This window comes from Branchiostoma floridae, chromosome 19 (genome assembly GCF_000003815.2).
Source record: "Branchiostoma floridae strain S238N-H82 chromosome 19, Bfl_VNyyK, whole genome shotgun sequence".
NCBI classification, from domain to species: domain Eukaryota; kingdom Metazoa; phylum Chordata; class Leptocardii; order Amphioxiformes; family Branchiostomatidae; genus Branchiostoma; species Branchiostoma floridae.
The window spans coordinates 7,714,209-7,731,466 of NC_049997.1; the positions used below are offsets into that span (position 1 = coordinate 7,714,209).

General features: G+C 39.5%; 4 protein-coding genes and 1 long non-coding RNA gene across 5 annotated transcripts; all 5 read right to left on the reverse strand.

Moving 5' to 3' along the window:
- Positions 1 to 81: 81 nt before the first annotated feature.
- On the reverse strand, positions 82 to 6,883 carry LOC118407164. Its single transcript, XM_035807586.1, has 6 exons — positions 6,809 to 6,883; positions 1,785 to 2,035; positions 1,266 to 1,379; positions 997 to 1,117; positions 397 to 543; positions 82 to 174 (listed from the first exon to the last, which is right to left on the reverse strand). The coding sequence occupies exons 1-6, from the start codon at positions 6,875 to 6,877 to the stop codon at positions 82 to 84; spliced, it is 795 nt and encodes a 264-aa protein (XP_035663479.1). The 5' UTR covers positions 6,878 to 6,883.
- LOC118406945 lies at positions 5,492 to 6,725 on the reverse strand. The gene is made up of 2 exons (XR_004830100.1): positions 6,367 to 6,725; positions 5,492 to 5,911 (listed from the first exon to the last, which is right to left on the reverse strand). It is a non-coding gene; the product is annotated as an uncharacterized LOC118406945 (long non-coding RNA).
- Positions 6,884 to 7,815: 932 nt separating the features above from the next.
- LOC118406923 (p53-induced death domain-containing protein 1-like) lies at positions 7,816 to 9,058 on the reverse strand. Its single transcript, XM_035807326.1, has 3 exons — positions 8,921 to 9,058; positions 8,570 to 8,819; positions 7,816 to 8,447 (listed from the first exon to the last, which is right to left on the reverse strand). The coding sequence occupies exons 1-3, from the start codon at positions 8,951 to 8,953 to the stop codon at positions 8,176 to 8,178; spliced, it is 555 nt and encodes a 184-aa protein (XP_035663219.1). The 5' UTR covers positions 8,954 to 9,058; the 3' UTR covers positions 7,816 to 8,175.
- LOC118407166 (tumor necrosis factor receptor superfamily member 5-like) lies at positions 8,990 to 11,408 on the reverse strand. Its single transcript, XM_035807587.1, has 8 exons — positions 11,280 to 11,408; positions 10,978 to 11,038; positions 10,341 to 10,598; positions 10,115 to 10,190; positions 9,917 to 9,990; positions 9,548 to 9,718; positions 9,241 to 9,305; positions 8,990 to 9,076 (listed from the first exon to the last, which is right to left on the reverse strand). The coding sequence occupies exons 1-8, from the start codon at positions 11,316 to 11,318 to the stop codon at positions 8,990 to 8,992; spliced, it is 831 nt and encodes a 276-aa protein (XP_035663480.1). The 5' UTR covers positions 11,319 to 11,408.
- Positions 11,409 to 12,087: 679 nt separating this feature from the next.
- On the reverse strand, positions 12,088 to 14,236 carry LOC118406897 (leucine-rich repeat and IQ domain-containing protein 4-like). The gene is made up of 2 exons (XM_035807293.1): positions 13,210 to 14,236; positions 12,088 to 12,858 (listed from the first exon to the last, which is right to left on the reverse strand). The coding sequence occupies exons 1-2, from the start codon at positions 14,231 to 14,233 to the stop codon at positions 12,812 to 12,814; spliced, it is 1,071 nt and encodes a 356-aa protein (XP_035663186.1). The 5' UTR covers positions 14,234 to 14,236; the 3' UTR covers positions 12,088 to 12,811.
- Positions 14,237 to 17,258: the final 3,022 nt, after the last annotated feature.

Below are 17,258 nucleotides of genomic sequence, written 5' to 3' on the forward strand. Positions count from 1 at the left end.
CAGGTATTGAATACATCTTGACAGTGAAATGAAGCGATGTTGTATCTTCAGCCAATTGACAACAGTGTCATATCACCAACATTAGTCAAGCAATGTGGACTTGGTTACCTTCACGGGGAAAAGCTTGTCCCGGATGCTTATCTTCCCATCCTCTGACACCGGGAATGGCTGCAACTGGTAAACAAAATGCACATCACAGTTTCGTCAACTCCTTTCATAGAAACATTTTGTGAGCAATATAAACTAGTGAATGAGTAACAAGACTGTGCTTGCTCAATAATAAGCACCAAGGTAGATGGCCCATGTGCTAAATACATGATACGTTTATGTATAAGTACCCGAATGCACGTAGTAACACATAGCTACATGTACATAAAGTGGATAGATTGTCCATACATCAGAGCCTGGGATGCCTTGAAGCACCCTTTCGAGAAGTTCCACCATCTTTGTGAATTCCTCGTCGTTGAGTTTTTCTCCCCTTTTTCTTCCTCCAAAGTCTGAAGCGGACTCTTCTCCTCCCCTCCATTCCAAGTCCAGGTCAGACTAGGGTGTGTACGAACATGATATCAGTGCATTGCAGTAATCATCCGCTGACATCAATGATAATACATGGCGGCTATGGACATGTTTCTACCTAGGATACCCTAATTTTGGCAGAGGACCCCCCCCCCCCAACACACACACACACATACAATTGGCTTTGTAGACCCCTAGCTCTCTGACTCATTTAAGACTTCAAGATACAGTTGACACAATTTTAGGCCGAATAAACGTAGAATAATTTGATAGTCCCCAGTTGCCTTGCCCTGTGTCGATTGTGCATGAATACGTACGCCTTTTTAGACGCTCAAAACACGACTACTTTTTTTCCGTTTGTACAGATAAGCGCATTTGGTTTACAAAACAAAAGTCTAGAGCTTTATCATCAAGATGACTCCGGGGTGTGTCAGAAACCCATATTAAAAAGTCTGCTGCAAAGAAGAAACAATCATGTACCTTCCGCATCATGACTGGGAGAGGAGGGTCTTCCCCATCTATCACAGCAAGAACACGTCCCTGTTGTTCGTTGAACGCTGGACAACTCAGAGTAATTGCCACTCTACCGTCCTTCGTTGGGCTGTTGAATGTTACACGAAAAAATTGTTTGACATTTGAGGTAATTTTCATCATGCCAGTTGAAAATATCGAACATTGAAAACGCTCTATTAAAATATTCAACATATTCTGAAGTTAATTAAGAAAACTTTCATGTAATGGGGTCTTACAACTTCTTTAGCTGTCTAGCTCTAGTCTTCGCAGGTTGCCGTCCGTAGATCATGCACTGCATCCGCTCTTCTATAGCAGCCTTTACTTTGCGTCTCGCCTCGTCGTCTTCAAAGCTGAAGCAGAATGTACCATGAGTACATGCTATTGCTATAGAGGATACAGAAACGCAAACAGCATTAGATGTGCTAAATCATGCAATAATGATTTCATTTAACGACTAGTGGAATTTTTAACAACGTCTTAAATAATAGATTTGATTGCTGAAAGTATCAATCGATATTCGAGAAAACTGAGTTATAGATAATTTTATTGCACAAAATTATACAAGGTACAAAGTATGGCATCTAATGGAACATAAATACAGTTCCATAGAGATAATCTAAACTAAACTAATACAAAGAGTGTGTGTAGTCTTGGATGAGTATTATGTATATATATGAACTTTTACAGTCATTAGAGTTATATCCATGATAAGCCATTTGTCGTGTAAGTTGCGTACAGCATATAGTATTACGTACCTGTCCACTGTCATCACGTCTACGTCTCCTGCCATGACTTGCTCCATACTATATGTTCTCATCTTGTGCACGGCTAGAGAACACGCTTGCTTCACTGTCGGTAGGTTGACGTCGACTCTGAAGTCGTTTCTGGGGCCCTTTAACTTTTGTAGAATGACTGGTATCCCTAGGATTGCCGATGCATGGTCCAGGATGGCTACGGCTACAAACAGGTAGGTTCTTGAGTCTTCCTTCTTTGTTTTTCTCATATCCTGGGTACAGAGGTTTTGACAAAACTTTTTGAAATGCATTTCATTTCATATATGTTCATTTGACTTAAAGCACTGATGTGAATATTTGCGATGTTTTCAGTACTTTTAATCACTCAATATAAACCAATGTTCGGAAGTTTCTTAAAGAATTGTTTCACCATGCCAGATCTCATCGAGGGTTTTTTTCAGTAAACGTTGTTGTTGATCAGAGTCGCAGTGTATCATGTTGACTTCGGAATAGAATCTAACGTTTTTGTGATCATGCTTTATTGACACGTACCCGAAAAATAGTACAGTAACTTTTGTATGGTCGACTATAAACTACAACAAACAAAAAAAGAAAGAATACAGAATATACCTTACAATTCTACTTATCAAACAGTATAGGATAACAAGATTCTACCAATTAAGCAATATAGGATAATAAGGAAAAACCTCTGTACAATCAGGTGGGGCTAAACCTGTCACTATCTTTTCTAATGACAAAGCAAAAAAAATGTACTTTCCTGTCTTAAACATGTATCTAAGCAAGCGGGGAGGGGGGTCTAATCATTTCAAAGTCTCATCAAGACCTACCCAAATACCAAATAGCAATACATTTCATTCAGGTATTCTCGAATTATGCTCTCCATTCACAAACATCCACACATACAAACGCTACTAAAAACTTTTAACCTTCTAAACCTCCTTAGCGAGGGTAATAACGAATCCATATCGGTGTCGAAAAGTTCAGAACCTGCCAAAATTGAGCCGGACATGGTGAATACCACACATTCGTCATATTTAACATTACATGCCATTGACTCCAAAGGGCCTTACAACCCCTTTCCACTAGAGGCTGCGACCGTGCTGAGTCTGCTGAGTGACCAAAGATTTGATTTATGTTTTGTGTGTTTTCTTGTCTTTTAAACCATTCTATAATTAATATCTTGCGTAATGTTCCCATTATGAAATCAAAGACCGCACCGGAGTGGAGAGGTAGACGACTACGCCAAAGGTAAACAAAGGTAAACACTCCCACAAAGCCCTTTAAAGTGACCCCGATGAACCCTAGCTCACCAAACCCCTCGTCAACCAATCGCGTTTAAGTAGACAGTCATGTGTGTCAAGCGCATAATACACCTCAGGCAAATCGAACACCTGCCTTTTGTTATCATGGCAGGCATGAGGGTCATGACCTCCACTGTGACAACATGGCGACTCCAGAACACAAATGGTTTGTCATACATGACAGTAGGTGTTTATATGGCCCTTGCCTGAATCAGACACTGTATGTATTTTAGGTCAGATCAGCTTTGGGTTCTGTGTAAAGGAGACTCTTTAGTAGATCAAAAACATTCTATACTTATTCGGAAACGTTCGGTACTCCCTACTTGTGAGATCAGGGTCATCCACATGTATATAATATTGTAAGTGTTGACAATAACAACGAGGCTGTCTCTTTTTTTATTGATCAGAGATGCTGTGAACACGATGCTCCAAGGTTATAATACGATGTAGCACTTTCGAAAAACACAAGATGTAAAAACAATTACAGTGAGAAATGATCAAAGATTCTGGTAGACTTGAGAGAAAATTTGGTGTGCACTTACAATGATAGATGTTCCTATTTATTGTCACTGCCTTTCCATGCAAGTTATACATGTACTTGGCAAAGCAAATAGTGGATAATATTATACTTTTATGACCATCCACACTGAACGTAATGCTCGCTAGCTTTGTACTCGACTGGACAGTATAGTAATATCATTACACTACATGAATATTTTTGATATGGCCTTTTATATCCAAATGAGCTTCAAATGACAATGAATTGATAAGATGAAAATATTTGTCCATCTTCGACCAACACGGGACCGAAATTTCCTTTGTGTTGTATTTCATCTTACCTTTGCACATTCTTTGCGTTGTGGTTTAACTTGAATTGTATTCAAGATCTGCACTCAATGTATGACGTCTGCACTGTTTTCTGAGTTGAAACATCAAACGGATGTCAAATATATTGGTGATGACATGGTTTTAGACATAGAATCGATAATGTATTTGCTTGTTTTAATTTACTATTTTGATCACATTTTTCATTTTCGAGCATTTTTATTTTGCTATTAAACATATTTCTATATCAACACTAAAAGAAATGTTTCAATAATATCATGTAAACCAGTAAGTTGAATATCCTGCTGATAGCTCATAATCCAAGTGTCGCTGATATTTTACTACAAATTTTTATCATCTGTCTCTGGTATGTAACTTTGACTTTGCGAATAAAAATTCAAAAATTTCTCTAATCAGTGTCAATATCAAGATAATTACTGTCAGTCCACTGAGTGGAAACAATACAGAAAGAACATTGATTACAATGAAACTGTAATGTTTTTTCTTCTATTTTTTTACATCTTTTTTTCCACATATATGATGTTAAAAACCTATATCATAGCATATTCATATTCATTCAAGACAGCTGGGCTGGAAAGGTAATGATCTCACCTTGATGGAATTTAACCTTTATTTGACCTACAGTAACGTTGCTCCCAAGTATGTGACAGGTGTAAACACCGAACAAAGACGGATGTCTTCCACGTTAAAATTCATCTAATAACAGTTATTTTTTCACTACACATTGATAATGATATTCATGTATACATTTGTAGCACAAAACCACTCGCGATTCTTCATCTTTTGATCATGGCATATTGTGTCGATTTGATTCGTAGTAGATTGTAAGGCACTGAGAAGCATGTCCATATTCTTACTACTTGAAAAGCGTGCTACAGATCGAATCCTTACCGACTCAGTTACGGCCTCAAGTCATAACTATCGTCCAGTGTGGGTTTTCTAAAATGTGTTAACTTTACAGTAGTTAGACAATTAAGTGTAATCGGATCTTAATTTCTGCACAAAGCAAGTTGCTGATTCAGTGACTGCTGTTTTGCCACTCCCACGTGCCGCCAGTAAAGCACATTATGAACGTATGCATAATCTCTTATCGTCACTCTACTCCTCTGACTTAGTTGGGGTAATTCAGATCCATAATGATGCTGAACTTGGGCACTACTTTAAGTCTTTAGCACTTTCCCGCCTATCTCCGAAAATGGTATCTTTGAGCAAGGACGTTACATCAGGAGGACTGAGCTCAAACTCAGTGCCTATTCATCAAGCTTCGATTCATGTGTGAAGAGAGCAATTGACACCTAGATATGAATTACCCCTGATTTGCATAGATTCCAGGCTTCCACAAGCATCCCTCTATTGTAACACAAATTCACTATAATGGCGATGACTTGGGTTAGACCTTGGTTTTGAGTGATATTTTGAAGAAGTTCTTGCAGAATTGGAGACAGCTGGATGTCATGCAAACAGCGCAGAACTAGCAATAGCAGTAACACTTTTACTTGCAATACGTAACGGTTTATAGCTGACTTTACTGGCACAATAATTGACAGTGACACACCAGACTTAATGTTAGAAGTTTATTTTAAAAACAATTTTGTATTTTAAGAGCATCCTTATAAAAAAAATTCTTACCTTCAAGACCCGTTCATAACAAGGACGTTATATAACGTCCTTGTTCATACTTTGCTTGCGTAGCGCAAGTGTGCTTGCGTAGCGGAAATAAATAAACGGTGGGGAGGGGGGACCTTTATTCATCGCTACCGTCAAGTCTGATACCGACTCGGAGATCTACAAGACATAACCGTTACTTAGTCTATTTAGAAATAACGTTACAGTTTATAAAAATAGAACACGATGATTACTACTCTTGCTTCAGTTGCGTGAATTTTTTTATTCAGACTATATAGTATATGGCCTTTTCGGCAAAGCTGTATGCTCTATGACGTCGATTGAGTGGCCTTCCCTTCCCCAGCAGTGTGCGACCTGAAAATGCACAAACATGGACTCGATAAGATTGGGAACCTAGATGTACAACGTTAACGTTACATAAACAAATTGATATGAACTTGTCCGCACATGTCTCCGCGTATTCCAGCATGTAGCAAACGATTTTAGCTTCAGAAGTTCCCCGACGATCCCCCAAAAGTACGGACTTTTCCCCCTCCCACCACTTTGTTGGTTCACGGAGAAAGGCTATCTACGGCATTTTGTTACACTGTGAGCAAAGTTTGAGCTCCGCGATCTGAAAAAATGAGCCGAGATCTGATCAAAACAACGCAGGAATGCAAAAAAATGGGTTCGTACTTTCATTAAAAAGGTTTCGCTAAAACAGGAAAAGTTGCGAAACTATGTTATAGCAGCATAAATCTGTGCATTTTCTTACATATTTAGCGGCCGAGAATATGAAGACATTTGGACGAAAAAGTCCGTAAACTCACCCATGATTGTCCTACGACGATCAGATAAACACCAAAATGTCCGCCATTTCTTTCTCTAAAAGATGCAGACTTCTGCGCATGACAGAAACGCTCCCCAAATAAGGAAATAGTCGGAAAACAGCTGGATTCCGAGCGAGTCCTCGGGACGGCTCGGGCTATCTGACGTCATAGCGTTGCTCATTAATATGTAATTTCCAGCAAAACCCCGCGAAAACCCGCACCGGACGTTCTATACAAAGAAATACCGCGGCGGGGCGGGCACAAAGAAAGGCAGCGGGATTTCGCACGGCGAAACAATGGGCGCAGCGGGGTGTTAACTACGTCCACAGTCCTTCTGATGTAACGTCCTTGCTTTGAGAAATAACATAAGCCAGACATTCATACAATGAGAAAAGCCAGGCATTGCTGTCCAAGAGACAATTATTAATCAGACACTGCTTACCTCAGAAAGGCCGTTTATCGTAGACACGGGAGCGAAAGGTTCCGGCAACACGCCTACGATATCCGCCATTTTGAATCACGAGGGAAGGGTGAGCGAGACTAATGTTTCAAAACATGTGACATGTGACACAATGAAACAAGAATCTCCAAATAAGGAAGTGACAATAAGAAAGACCTCCACAGCAGTTCAAAGACTGTGACAGACCTTTGAAACAGACATTCGTAAAATCTTACTTTTAAAACACACGAAATCTTCAATGACCCCAAATTTCGTGTTAACACTGACCTTTGCACTCCGGAGATAGTTTCAGGGAACACCTGTTTGTGTGACTTATACAGAGGTCAATATCTCATATCTGAAACATCGATGTCGACGTCACGAAGCATTCATAAAGTAGAATTGGTTGGTAATTGCCTATCGTGCATATCAACGTTGTTTTACTAAACTTGGTTTGCTTTTGTACCGCACAGTTTTGTCACGGCAACCAATAAGGGTGATAAGAACCTAGCATGTTCAGTTCCGCGTTTGAACGAGACGTCCATTGTGTGTCCCTGAAATTATCCTAATGCCTTACATGTAGAGATTGGATGGCATTTCTTGTGTATCAACACAAAGTGGACATCAAGCTACAACGCATCCCATGCAATAATAACAAGCTGCTGCTGACTTAAAGTTTGCTCATTTGGCTCATATAATAGGATGATACACGTGCTAGTATCTTCTTACACATACTAGTAGCTATTACCTTAGATTATGCAACGTTAATGATACCTAAAGACTACGTGGCGCTGCAATATTGCTACACTACTCTCTATTCTATAAAAATTCCGACATGTACTTTAAGAAAACATATGAAAAACATGATCTTGGATTCAACTGTTCAATGTGGTATCATTTCTATTCTTGAATTATTTAGTATAAAGACCCGTTTCATTTTGACTGTTGCTTTACTTTAAATTTCTCGGCTTTATCAAAAATGATAAGCAAACTGACGAGACTTATGCTTTCTTTATTCGTTAAAAACATTGACGTCTAGCTACAGTGTAAGCACACATAACCCTCTAGCTATATAGACATGAAACATACAAACTTTATTGAAAAATGAAAGAAGTTACAGGTGCATAGCGTCTGCACATGATGACATTTATATTCAATGATGATGATGATGGTAGCCTTTATTATACATCCACGCCATAACGGGCTAAGTACAGGCATACTGGTACAAAAGTTGTAACAAAGTACACAATGGTGACATTGAAAGGACTTCTAAGTTAGAACATTGATTCTAAAACTACTCTAATACATAGGTTTGGCTTTTCCCGTTTTTTCCTGAAGTTGAAAATCTTTTTTTTATTGTATCATGACAATCACGAATTATCTTCCATAGCTTGTAGCTTATGCATAATGTCCAGACGATTGCACTCTTTCAGGGCACCATAAAGCTCAGGGATGGTTGCTTCTCCTGTCTTCCTTTGCTGCCAACATCGAAGCATGTTGTAGATCTGACCTTGCAAGTCTGATCTGTTTTCATTTACTATATGATCAATCTGGTATTGCTTTAGCTTGAGACGACGTGCGAGCTCGGGCCATTGGTCTCCAAGGCTGATTTTCAGCTCCTCAGTCGCACTAGCCGTGAGAACTGCAGTCCAAAAAAAAGACTTCATGACTAAGAGAATGACACAGGAAGACTAGCAACAGTCTTTTAAAAACTAAGTTCAAATAGAAGGTTCTAGTTATAGTATGAACAAAGTGAAGACATACTGTTTGCATAAGACCGAGCCAGTGTAGAGTATACTTTCTCCCGGTATTCCAGACTGGATACCGACGTTTCGTGGGAGGAGGCTGAAGTTGAAGGGATCGTATCTGTAGAACAAGACATGGGTCTAAAGGGCAAATGTTGTCTGCTCTGCGAAGCCATATGAACAGAACTGGAGGTCTTTGGTAGTGTGTGAAACCCAGCCGCAACTGGAAAACCATAGCAAGCACCCCGGTTGCCGTCAGGTTGTGGTTCCTGTACCAATGGTACAAAAAGAAACCATCAGTTGATTTAACGAAAATGAAATACGCCTGAACCAATACAAAACATGATTGTTGTCTACATTTTACCCTCACCTGCAAATCTTCAACGTTAGCGGGTGGAATCATCGGTGACCATTCATTCACGTCTTGTGTTGACAGTGTTCATGAAGAGAGTCGTGTGACAGTTGTGCTCTGGTCGGGAAGAAGACGTGTTGCAGCACTCCAACGCGATCCTACAGAGGACGAAGCCTGAAGTAAAGAAAGGGTTTAGTAAGTACATGATCATAAAAGTTTGGTATCCAGATGACTGCTACTTCATGTTGTAGTTGTTAACATCAACATGTTGTAGGCTTAACATCAAACACATATCTCATAAGTTCCATTTAGTGCATTTGATAGAATGTAACTTGTACCTCAATTTCTTTTGGATGAGTGTCCTCGCACTGTACTGGCAAGGCAACATGTCCTTCTTCTTCATCTGAAAGGTAACATTATAAACTATTTTATTAATAACTTCTAACATGAAAATAGAAAACCTAGCGAAAGAATTCTAACATGTACGTAGTTACGTAAATACATATTGTGTTTTTCCATTCTCAACAACATTGATAGATCAATCCATATATCATTGTGATAACATTTTAATAATATTGTCTTTGCCTGCTAATCAAAGTGTTAACAGAGGTTAGAATATGGCGGGACTCTTCTCCGGGTACTCACATGTCCTCTGCCTGCACTCTTCCCTTGATCGGATGAAAACCAAGAAACCAAGCACGATCATCAATATCAATGCAGTGAGCACAGTGTTTATGATCAACCATTTCCGTTCCTCAAGTTTGATAGAGTCATCTTCAGATGTGTGAATAGCCTTTTCTATGCTAAGGTCCGTATCTGCAAAAAGATAAAGAAGACATGGTAAGGCCAATGTGACGTAGACTTAACAGTTCCATATTCTGGAGAATGGTACATCCGATGTGCATTCGAGAAAGGACCCAAACTGGACACTTACACATGGGAGCAGTCGTGTCTATAGCGCTAGTACATTCAATATAGAGAAGACACCCTATCAGATTTGTTTTTTTGTCTTACCTCTTGGGTCTCCGCAAATGACATCCGCTGTTGAGTTGCCTTCTTTAATCGTGACAAGGCCAAGGGTATGACATCTACAGAAAATTAGAGAATCAATCTTATAACATGTCTGTGACTTATTAATCATAACGCTGAAGAAAATTGAACTGTGCATACGTACAAAATCTACAGGTTGCTAGACATAATGTAAAGATGTACCTTGTCCATGGCCGACAGGGCTGTGTGCTAGAACTCTCGTTACTGAAGTAGCCATAAATGCATATTCCGCAACCACCTAATGCAGGGGTAAATGATTCTATAGAGTTAGTCCTATGTCTGTAACAATCATTACTTTTAAATGTTTTATAAAAGCATGTGAAAGATCTTTTTACTCTATTGCAATATCTATACTAAGGTTTGGATGATGAGCACAAGAGACAGTTACCTGTTATTTTAACTCCTTTTCCGGGTGGACATTCTTGGCTTGGCTGACAAGGGTGATTGGTCTCATCACAAGGTTCGCATATGACATCATGTGTTGCATTTCCAGGGAACACCATAACCTCGCTGGTGGCGTTACACTTGCGATGAGGATAACATCCCTTCTCCATGTTTGGAAGGTCCGTGTAGGAACTCGCTGGGCACCTGGCACATCTTGTTGTGTTTGGCTGTTTGTCCTTGCATTTTCTTACCATGTGATACCCTGTGTAAAATATGTTGGTCATTACCTTTGCAAAGCTATTTATCATACTAGATCCGTAGGTTCTTTATCTTAAAATAGAAAAGTATGGGCCCCGTGTGCAAACAAATAGTAAAAGACGTCCGTCAACAGAGTCAAAGAAAACAGATTTTCAAAAATACTCAAGCCAGAACAGCCAAGATACCTTTTTACTGAAATGGTGTTTGTCACAAGTTACCGTTACATTCGCAAACTCACTTAAAGCCCAAGACCACATCGAACAACGACAACTTATTCTACCACGAACTTTACCTTCTCTATCTATCTCTTCTATCATTAGACTGTACACAAAGAGTATATCTGAAGTATTTGTGTTGTATACTACGTGTTAGAGCTGAATTACCCGGTTGACATAATCTGCAACTTGTCTTTGTATCCACGTGGACGATTGCTGCTGCCACCATCTGAAAGAGGGGGGGGGGGGCATGTTAGATATTAAGCTATCGTAAGCGGAATCAAAACATTACATACCAATTAACCCTTTTATGATGCGGAGATATCTAGTACATCAAGTAAAGCAGTTGAAAAATTTTACTACAAACATGATATATATGAAAGACGACCATAGATTTGCTGTCGTCGGTTGAAAGTAGGTAGATATAGGAAGTATTTTGTTAAAAGGCAAAAGAGGTAGTTCCTACTTACGGTCACCAGAATACTAAAAGCCGCACGTTTCAAAGCCATGACGTGACTCACTGAGAGCCCAAGACATCAGTGTTCTAAGCATTTGAGTAACATATATTATAATGCCTGTATTTGCTTAATACGGTGTGCTAGAATTGGCAAAACAGCACGGCGCTACATTGTTAAGGCAAGTTTAACCTGACGAATGCGAACTTTAACCTCATCAGGTATACACACAAAAGGTTAGTGAGTCACATATAATGGGGCCTGCAGCAATGATACGGGTCATATGACAGGTGGCACGTGTATTAACTTAAGGTGCCTGAACAACCAGACAGATTCTGCAGGCCAGACGTCCACTTGCCATGCAGTAAACGTACTAGTCTGCGCTGCGTAATTATCAGATTGTCGAGAATCAATGATAAGAGTGTTTGTTTATACACACCGCCCCCTCCCCTTTGACAAATACAAAGCAAAATAATGTAACTGAATAAATGGTTTAATTTCGTACAGTTGGTATGGTAAAAAAAAGAGGACTAAACTGGTACAAGAGGAATAATTGTCTTTAATAATATGGGAAGTGTACAGTGATACAGTGAAACCTGAGGCTAAATATATAACACATTTACCGGAAGGAAGGTGGAGAGGGATTCCTACGTGGAATGGTGAGTAAATGCTTTAACGTAAGATGTGAGTACTGTGGTGGTCTCACGGTGGTCTATCATACGTTTTGAGCCATAACATCGACGCATTCATCAAGGAAGTTGCATCAAGCTCCTAGTATACACCACCACTTCAGGTACTTTATTTCAAGTTGTATCATGTGCATATTATAGAGATAGCTGAAAAATATTCTTATAGTGACTTTCTATTCTTACTCATTGGATGCTAGATAACGTATGGCGCAAATATGAAAACAAATAAACCTCACTCCTTCTAATGACAACATTTGACAAACCAGCCAACAGAAGTGACTATATGTGGCTCACTATGAATCAACCTATATAATTTTAAATTTGCAACATTACAATAAATAGTGTATCGTATATCACACTAAATCTATGTATAGCATATACACGTCTGCGTCACTACTAAGCATTGCATTGTATTTTCATTTTTTTCATCTATTTCTTGTAAGTCAGGTCAAAAGTAAGTCAGGTCAAAAGTGCCATATTCATTCAGACAAAGATATCAGTTATATATACACTAACATAAAGGCAGATTTCAATAATCTTATTCCATAATACAAGTTATGAATTCAAAGTTAATAGTACAAAGGGGTTAAAAGTGGACACTACCAAAAAAGTGTGCTTGTTAACTTACAATCTTTACATGTAAACTATATCTCAAACATGTCATGTTGTCCTTGTCATTTACAACAAAATATTTTAAACAAATGTCACCCGTTTGAAAACTAATAAACCTAGCTCTCTACATAACATACATCCCTAGCTAGTTTGCACCCCATATCTTGCTAATGACTAAGGTATATCTGATATCAATAATTCCCTCTCGTTGGATATATCAAAGTAATCACTCTCTTGAATCGTCACTCAAAGTTCCGTCGTTGGAGTGGGATAATGGTCCTGGGCTGCAGATGCTAGAGATAGAAAAATATCATTAGAATGTACATAAAAGACATAAAACTGTACCTTAGACAAACGTGAAATTCTTGTTACACAACCTAGAAAAATGTCAAATACCTTTCATCAATCACAGCTTTATGAGAGATAGTTTTTTTAATTTCAGTTTCATGGCCAATGTGGCTCCTTCATGTAATCAGTCGATCTCAGTTCTTTATAGGCTTTTAAGATGTAAAAGTCGGTACCAAAATAAATATGAAATATTATGTCCTGGAGTAATAGAGTACATCTTAGAACAGAAACTCTACACGAGACATAAACATGACAATAAACTGCCCAGATCTTTTCCCACCATTAGCATCATTTACCTCCCATCTCTCCTGCTAGGGGCACTGTTTCTGCGTCTTCTGATCGTAAGAACTTGATGATCGCGTCACTCCCCTCTTTGCAGATATCTTCTGGAGGGTATTCCAGGGGGTTATCGAATACTACAACATCTTCCAAACCCGGTAGGCGGCCCAGTTCGACGGGGAGCCGCGTGATCTGGTTTCCCACCATGAAGAGGGAAACTAGATTCGGGAGGGACAAGACTTCAGGTGGGACGGCTGTGAATAGATTCATGGACAGATCCAGCTCCTGTAGCATCTGTAGGTACACGATGCCCTGGGGTAGGGATGCCAGTTCACTGTGGTCTACTGCTAGGAGTCGTAGGTTCTGTAGATGAGCAATGCCCTCCGGGATAGGGGAATACGTGTTTGACCCTGCCCAGCCCCCTATGTACAGCCTCTCCAGGCTTCCCAGCGAGAGGACTTGCCTTGGAAACTCTTCAAACCTGCAGCAGGAGATGGTGAGAGACTTCAGGTTTAGGATGGTGAGCTTGTCTGGAAGACGTGTGAGCAGATTCTGACCACAGCCTAGCACCTCCAGGTTCGCCAATGTACAGATCTCCTCAGGTAAATCCATGAACTGGTTGTTGTCGATGAACAGCTGCCTAAGAGACTGCAGCTTACTGATCTCACTACTCAGTGCCGACAGCTTGTTCCCCTTCAGGTTCAGACTGCCCAAGGTTTGCAGGTTGTACAGGTCGTCTGGTAAACTTTCCAGTCCACAGTTCTCCAGGTGCAGGTTGTACAGTTTGGGGAGATCGCCGATTTGTTTTGGAATAAACCTAAGGTCAGGGTTGTTGCTAACATCAAGAGTTTGCAGGTATTCGAACTTTGAGATCTTCTTGGAAATTTTCTTGATCTTGTTGTCTCTAAGGATAAGGCATTGGATGTTTTTCTGCTTGAGGACTTTGTCTGGAATCGAAGAAAGCTTACGACCTTGGAGGTCAAGGGTCACTGGGCCTTCCGTAGGCTTCTTTTTGAATGTGTATGATCCTTTACTTGTCATATCTGAAAAAAATAGAGCACATGGTCACTTTTTGATCAGTGCAAGGTGCAGTGAGTGGCGACACTTTTTCAAACAACCGGTTCCAGCAAGCTATTTCAATTATCGTATATGAATATGATATAGGCAAAAAAGTAACAAATAAAAATAAGACCATGCCACCATGTATACTAGTCAGCAACGATTGATATCACGTTAGCAATAGCAAAAAAACATGAAACATTTGAAAATATATCTACCTGTGGTAAACAGTGAGATCCAAAACTACACCTTTCTGGTGTCCTCACCATTTCATTTTTATTTCCTATTGTTACACCTGCACCTGGCACATACAATGATTGTATCTCAATGTGTATATAATGGTTCACACCATACAGAGGTGACAGCGATGGTCACAGTTGCTCTTTTTTGCTCCTTGGAAGATTTTGACCAGAATGCCCCAGCAGTTCTAGAGCAAGCTGCTAGAGGGCCCAAACATACAACACTTCTTCCTTACACCACAAGCTATGTGCCACCAAAAATCAAGACCATAGCATATCCATGTCAAAAGATACAAAAATCCAAGTTCTGTTGCAGTACCAAGGTCACACACCAGGGGATCCAAAATTGACTTTGACCTTCGTCTTCCAAACACCTACCCAAATACCAAATATCATTACAATCCATCAACAGGTTCTAAAGTTATGCTGACCACAAATATGTGGAAACACAAACAGACACACACACAGACACACCAAAAACTATACCTCCATTTTTCATGGAGGTAAATCACACGTTCTGTTCTGGAGATATAGCACTGGAAACGACCCTTCCACACACTCCCATGCTACTGAAAACTCAAAACACATGTTACAGCTGCTAGCTGTCCCCAAGGAGGTTGAGACAGAGGGAATGAGGCCAGATCACTCCATATCAGGAAAAGGGGTGTAAATATTTTTTTTAGAAACGAACCACAAAACAACAGCAAACTTCTAATCTACTTAATAGCACAATAGGTCACACACTCTATCCCCATAGCAAAGGAAATCGCAATCCATCCAGAGGTTCTAGAGATATCGGTCCGGAATCACAAAGATCCCTACCAGAAACAGTACATGCTTTTTTCAAGCATGTAATCATCATACATATTCAAGAATGAATCCCTTGCTGATCGACGTCTACGTGCCCACCACCCACCCATAGTATGTCCCCTAGACTAGAGTATAGCTAAGACCCTCGGATTGCCTACACATCTAATACATTGATGTCTTGCACTACGTACATTATAGACTGAAAAAATGGCAAACCAAACTCACCTGTACTTGCAGGGATACATATAAACTATGTCCAAAGAGGTCTGTGTTTGTCCTAAAAAGAATGTTAATGTTGTGATGATTTTTCTCTGACCTCACAATGTGAAGGTGCAGCCCCGTCGGACGAGTTCTGTTCATACGTCACAGGCCTCATCATGTAAGGTGTGGCGAGCAGTCATGTGTGATGGGGCATTATGTGACCTTTAATCCCTTGCCTACAATGGTAAATGGGGCAAAATAGTGTTACTTTTCAACCTGAATGGTCTTCTTCTCAGTAGTGGGTAAAAATGTAGACTTAAGGTATTTCTTGAGCTTTTTTAGGACTTTGGGGACAGTGGGATGTAATCCCCGGTGTGTATAAGCAGGGCACGGCATTGTAAGGTGAGGCTGATCGCTTTCCTTCCATCACCGTTTACATGTCTTAACAATCGCGAAGTCAGGTACCATCGTTTTCAAATGGTAAGGAAATTCGTTGAAAGCGCCTTCCCAAGGACAAGGTGACGAGTCCTCTACCCTGGCCACTCACCCATTCGACACCCACCCCCCTCCCCTCGTGTGACAGTGAATATGACAGTTGATTTTGGAGACTCTAAGCTATGAAGGAGGCTTACATGCAACAAAGGCTATGATAAGATAGGAAGGAGTCTTCCGTCATCACCATTATGGACGTTGCATTCTTTCTTTTGATGTTTCCTTCAAAGTTAAGATTTATCATATCATGATGACACTGTAAAGACAAAGTCATACAAGTATGTAACCCTAAAAAGCCCATTAGTTTCAACTAGTAACAAATTCAGAGACTTATGGCGACATAAATAACCCAACAAAAATATCATCTATTCTTTGAAAAATGAAACCTTTATTGAATAAGCAGCTTCACATCGATTTTCCATATGAGAGCATCTTGATAGATCTAAGATAGTATACAATGCAATAAAGCGAGGATAAGATTTCGAAATTGTGAGAAAAATACATATCACAGGTGCTACTTAAAAGAAGATTAAATACGTTTATCTTCATCATTGGTAAAAAAAAAAAACCGATTCACACGTCGTGTTTACAGAAAGTCTGGACCATAAATGGATATTGCAGTCAGCTTGGAAACACGTGTCAATGTTGCTCGTCAAAATTACTTGTATGTCATTACTTTAAAAGGTAATCCTACAAACACACATTAAGCAGGCAAATTAAGTATTATATTGTCATGATTACTGCAATCAAAAATGATTTTGAAAAGCGCCTCGATTACGTACAATACCAGAATGTTTGCATTATTTTATGTATTGTATTACGTATTGAAAATGCAACAGAACACAGTGGGTTATGATTATTGGAGTTTGTGGCATGTCTAAAATACCTTGCTATATGCATATAAGATTTATATTCTATTTGGTATTAAGAATGATTCATGTGCACAAAGTAAACATACAGCCTCATCTTTGTGAACAGCATGGAGCACAGCTTCAAATCGTATATAGTTCCTAACTATGGATGATGAGACCTTTGCCTTGACTGAAACATAAAAATGTAAAGAGATTATTCAAAAATTATAATGAAACTGTTACATTCTTTGATTGTAGTTAATATTTGTTATAACCATATCGACAGGAAACGATGACTGATTGACCCAGAGTGGTCTGACGAATTGGAGAGTGATTTTTTTCCTATAATCGCTCAATCACCGTGACGATTATTATTCCACCCATCATCCATCCCATCATCAATCAAGCAACCAT

Coding starts and splice junctions, on each gene's coding strand:
- LOC118407164 (XM_035807586.1), bottom strand. CDS start 6,877: ATGGCGGATATCGTAGGCGTGTTGCCGGAACCTTTCGCTCCCGTGTCT. Junction 2,036..6,808: donor CGATAAACGGCCTTTCTGAG/GTAAGCAGTGTC, acceptor CTCTGTACCCAG/GATATGAGAAAAACAAAGAA. Junction 1,118..1,265: donor GCTAGACAGCTAAAGAAGTT/GTAAGACCCCAT, acceptor AACATTCAACAG/CCCAACGAAGGACGGTAGAG.
- LOC118406923 (XM_035807326.1), bottom strand. CDS start 8,953: ATGATTCCACCCGCTAACGTTGAAGATTTGCAG. Junction 8,820..8,920: donor CTAACGTTGAAGATTTGCAG/GTGAGGGTAAAA, acceptor CCATTGGTACAG/GAACCACAACCTGACGGCAA. Junction 8,448..8,569: donor GGCTCGGTCTTATGCAAACA/GTATGTCTTCAC, acceptor TTTGGACTGCAG/TTCTCACGGCTAGTGCGACT.
- LOC118407166 (XM_035807587.1), bottom strand. CDS start 11,318: ATGGCTTTGAAACGTGCGGCTTTTAGTATTCTGGTGACC. Junction 10,599..10,977: donor TTGCAGATTATGTCAACCGG/GTAATTCAGCTC, acceptor TATTTTACACAG/GGTATCACATGGTAAGAAAA. Junction 9,991..10,114: donor CCCTGTCGGCCATGGACAAG/GTACATCTTTAC, acceptor AATTTTCTGTAG/ATGTCATACCCTTGGCCTTG.
- LOC118406897 (XM_035807293.1), bottom strand. CDS start 14,233: ATGACAAGTAAAGGATCATACACATTCAAAAAGAAGCCTACGGAAGGC. Junction 12,859..13,209: donor CCTAGCAGGAGAGATGGGAG/GTAAATGATGCT, acceptor TTCTATCTCTAG/CATCTGCAGCCCAGGACCAT.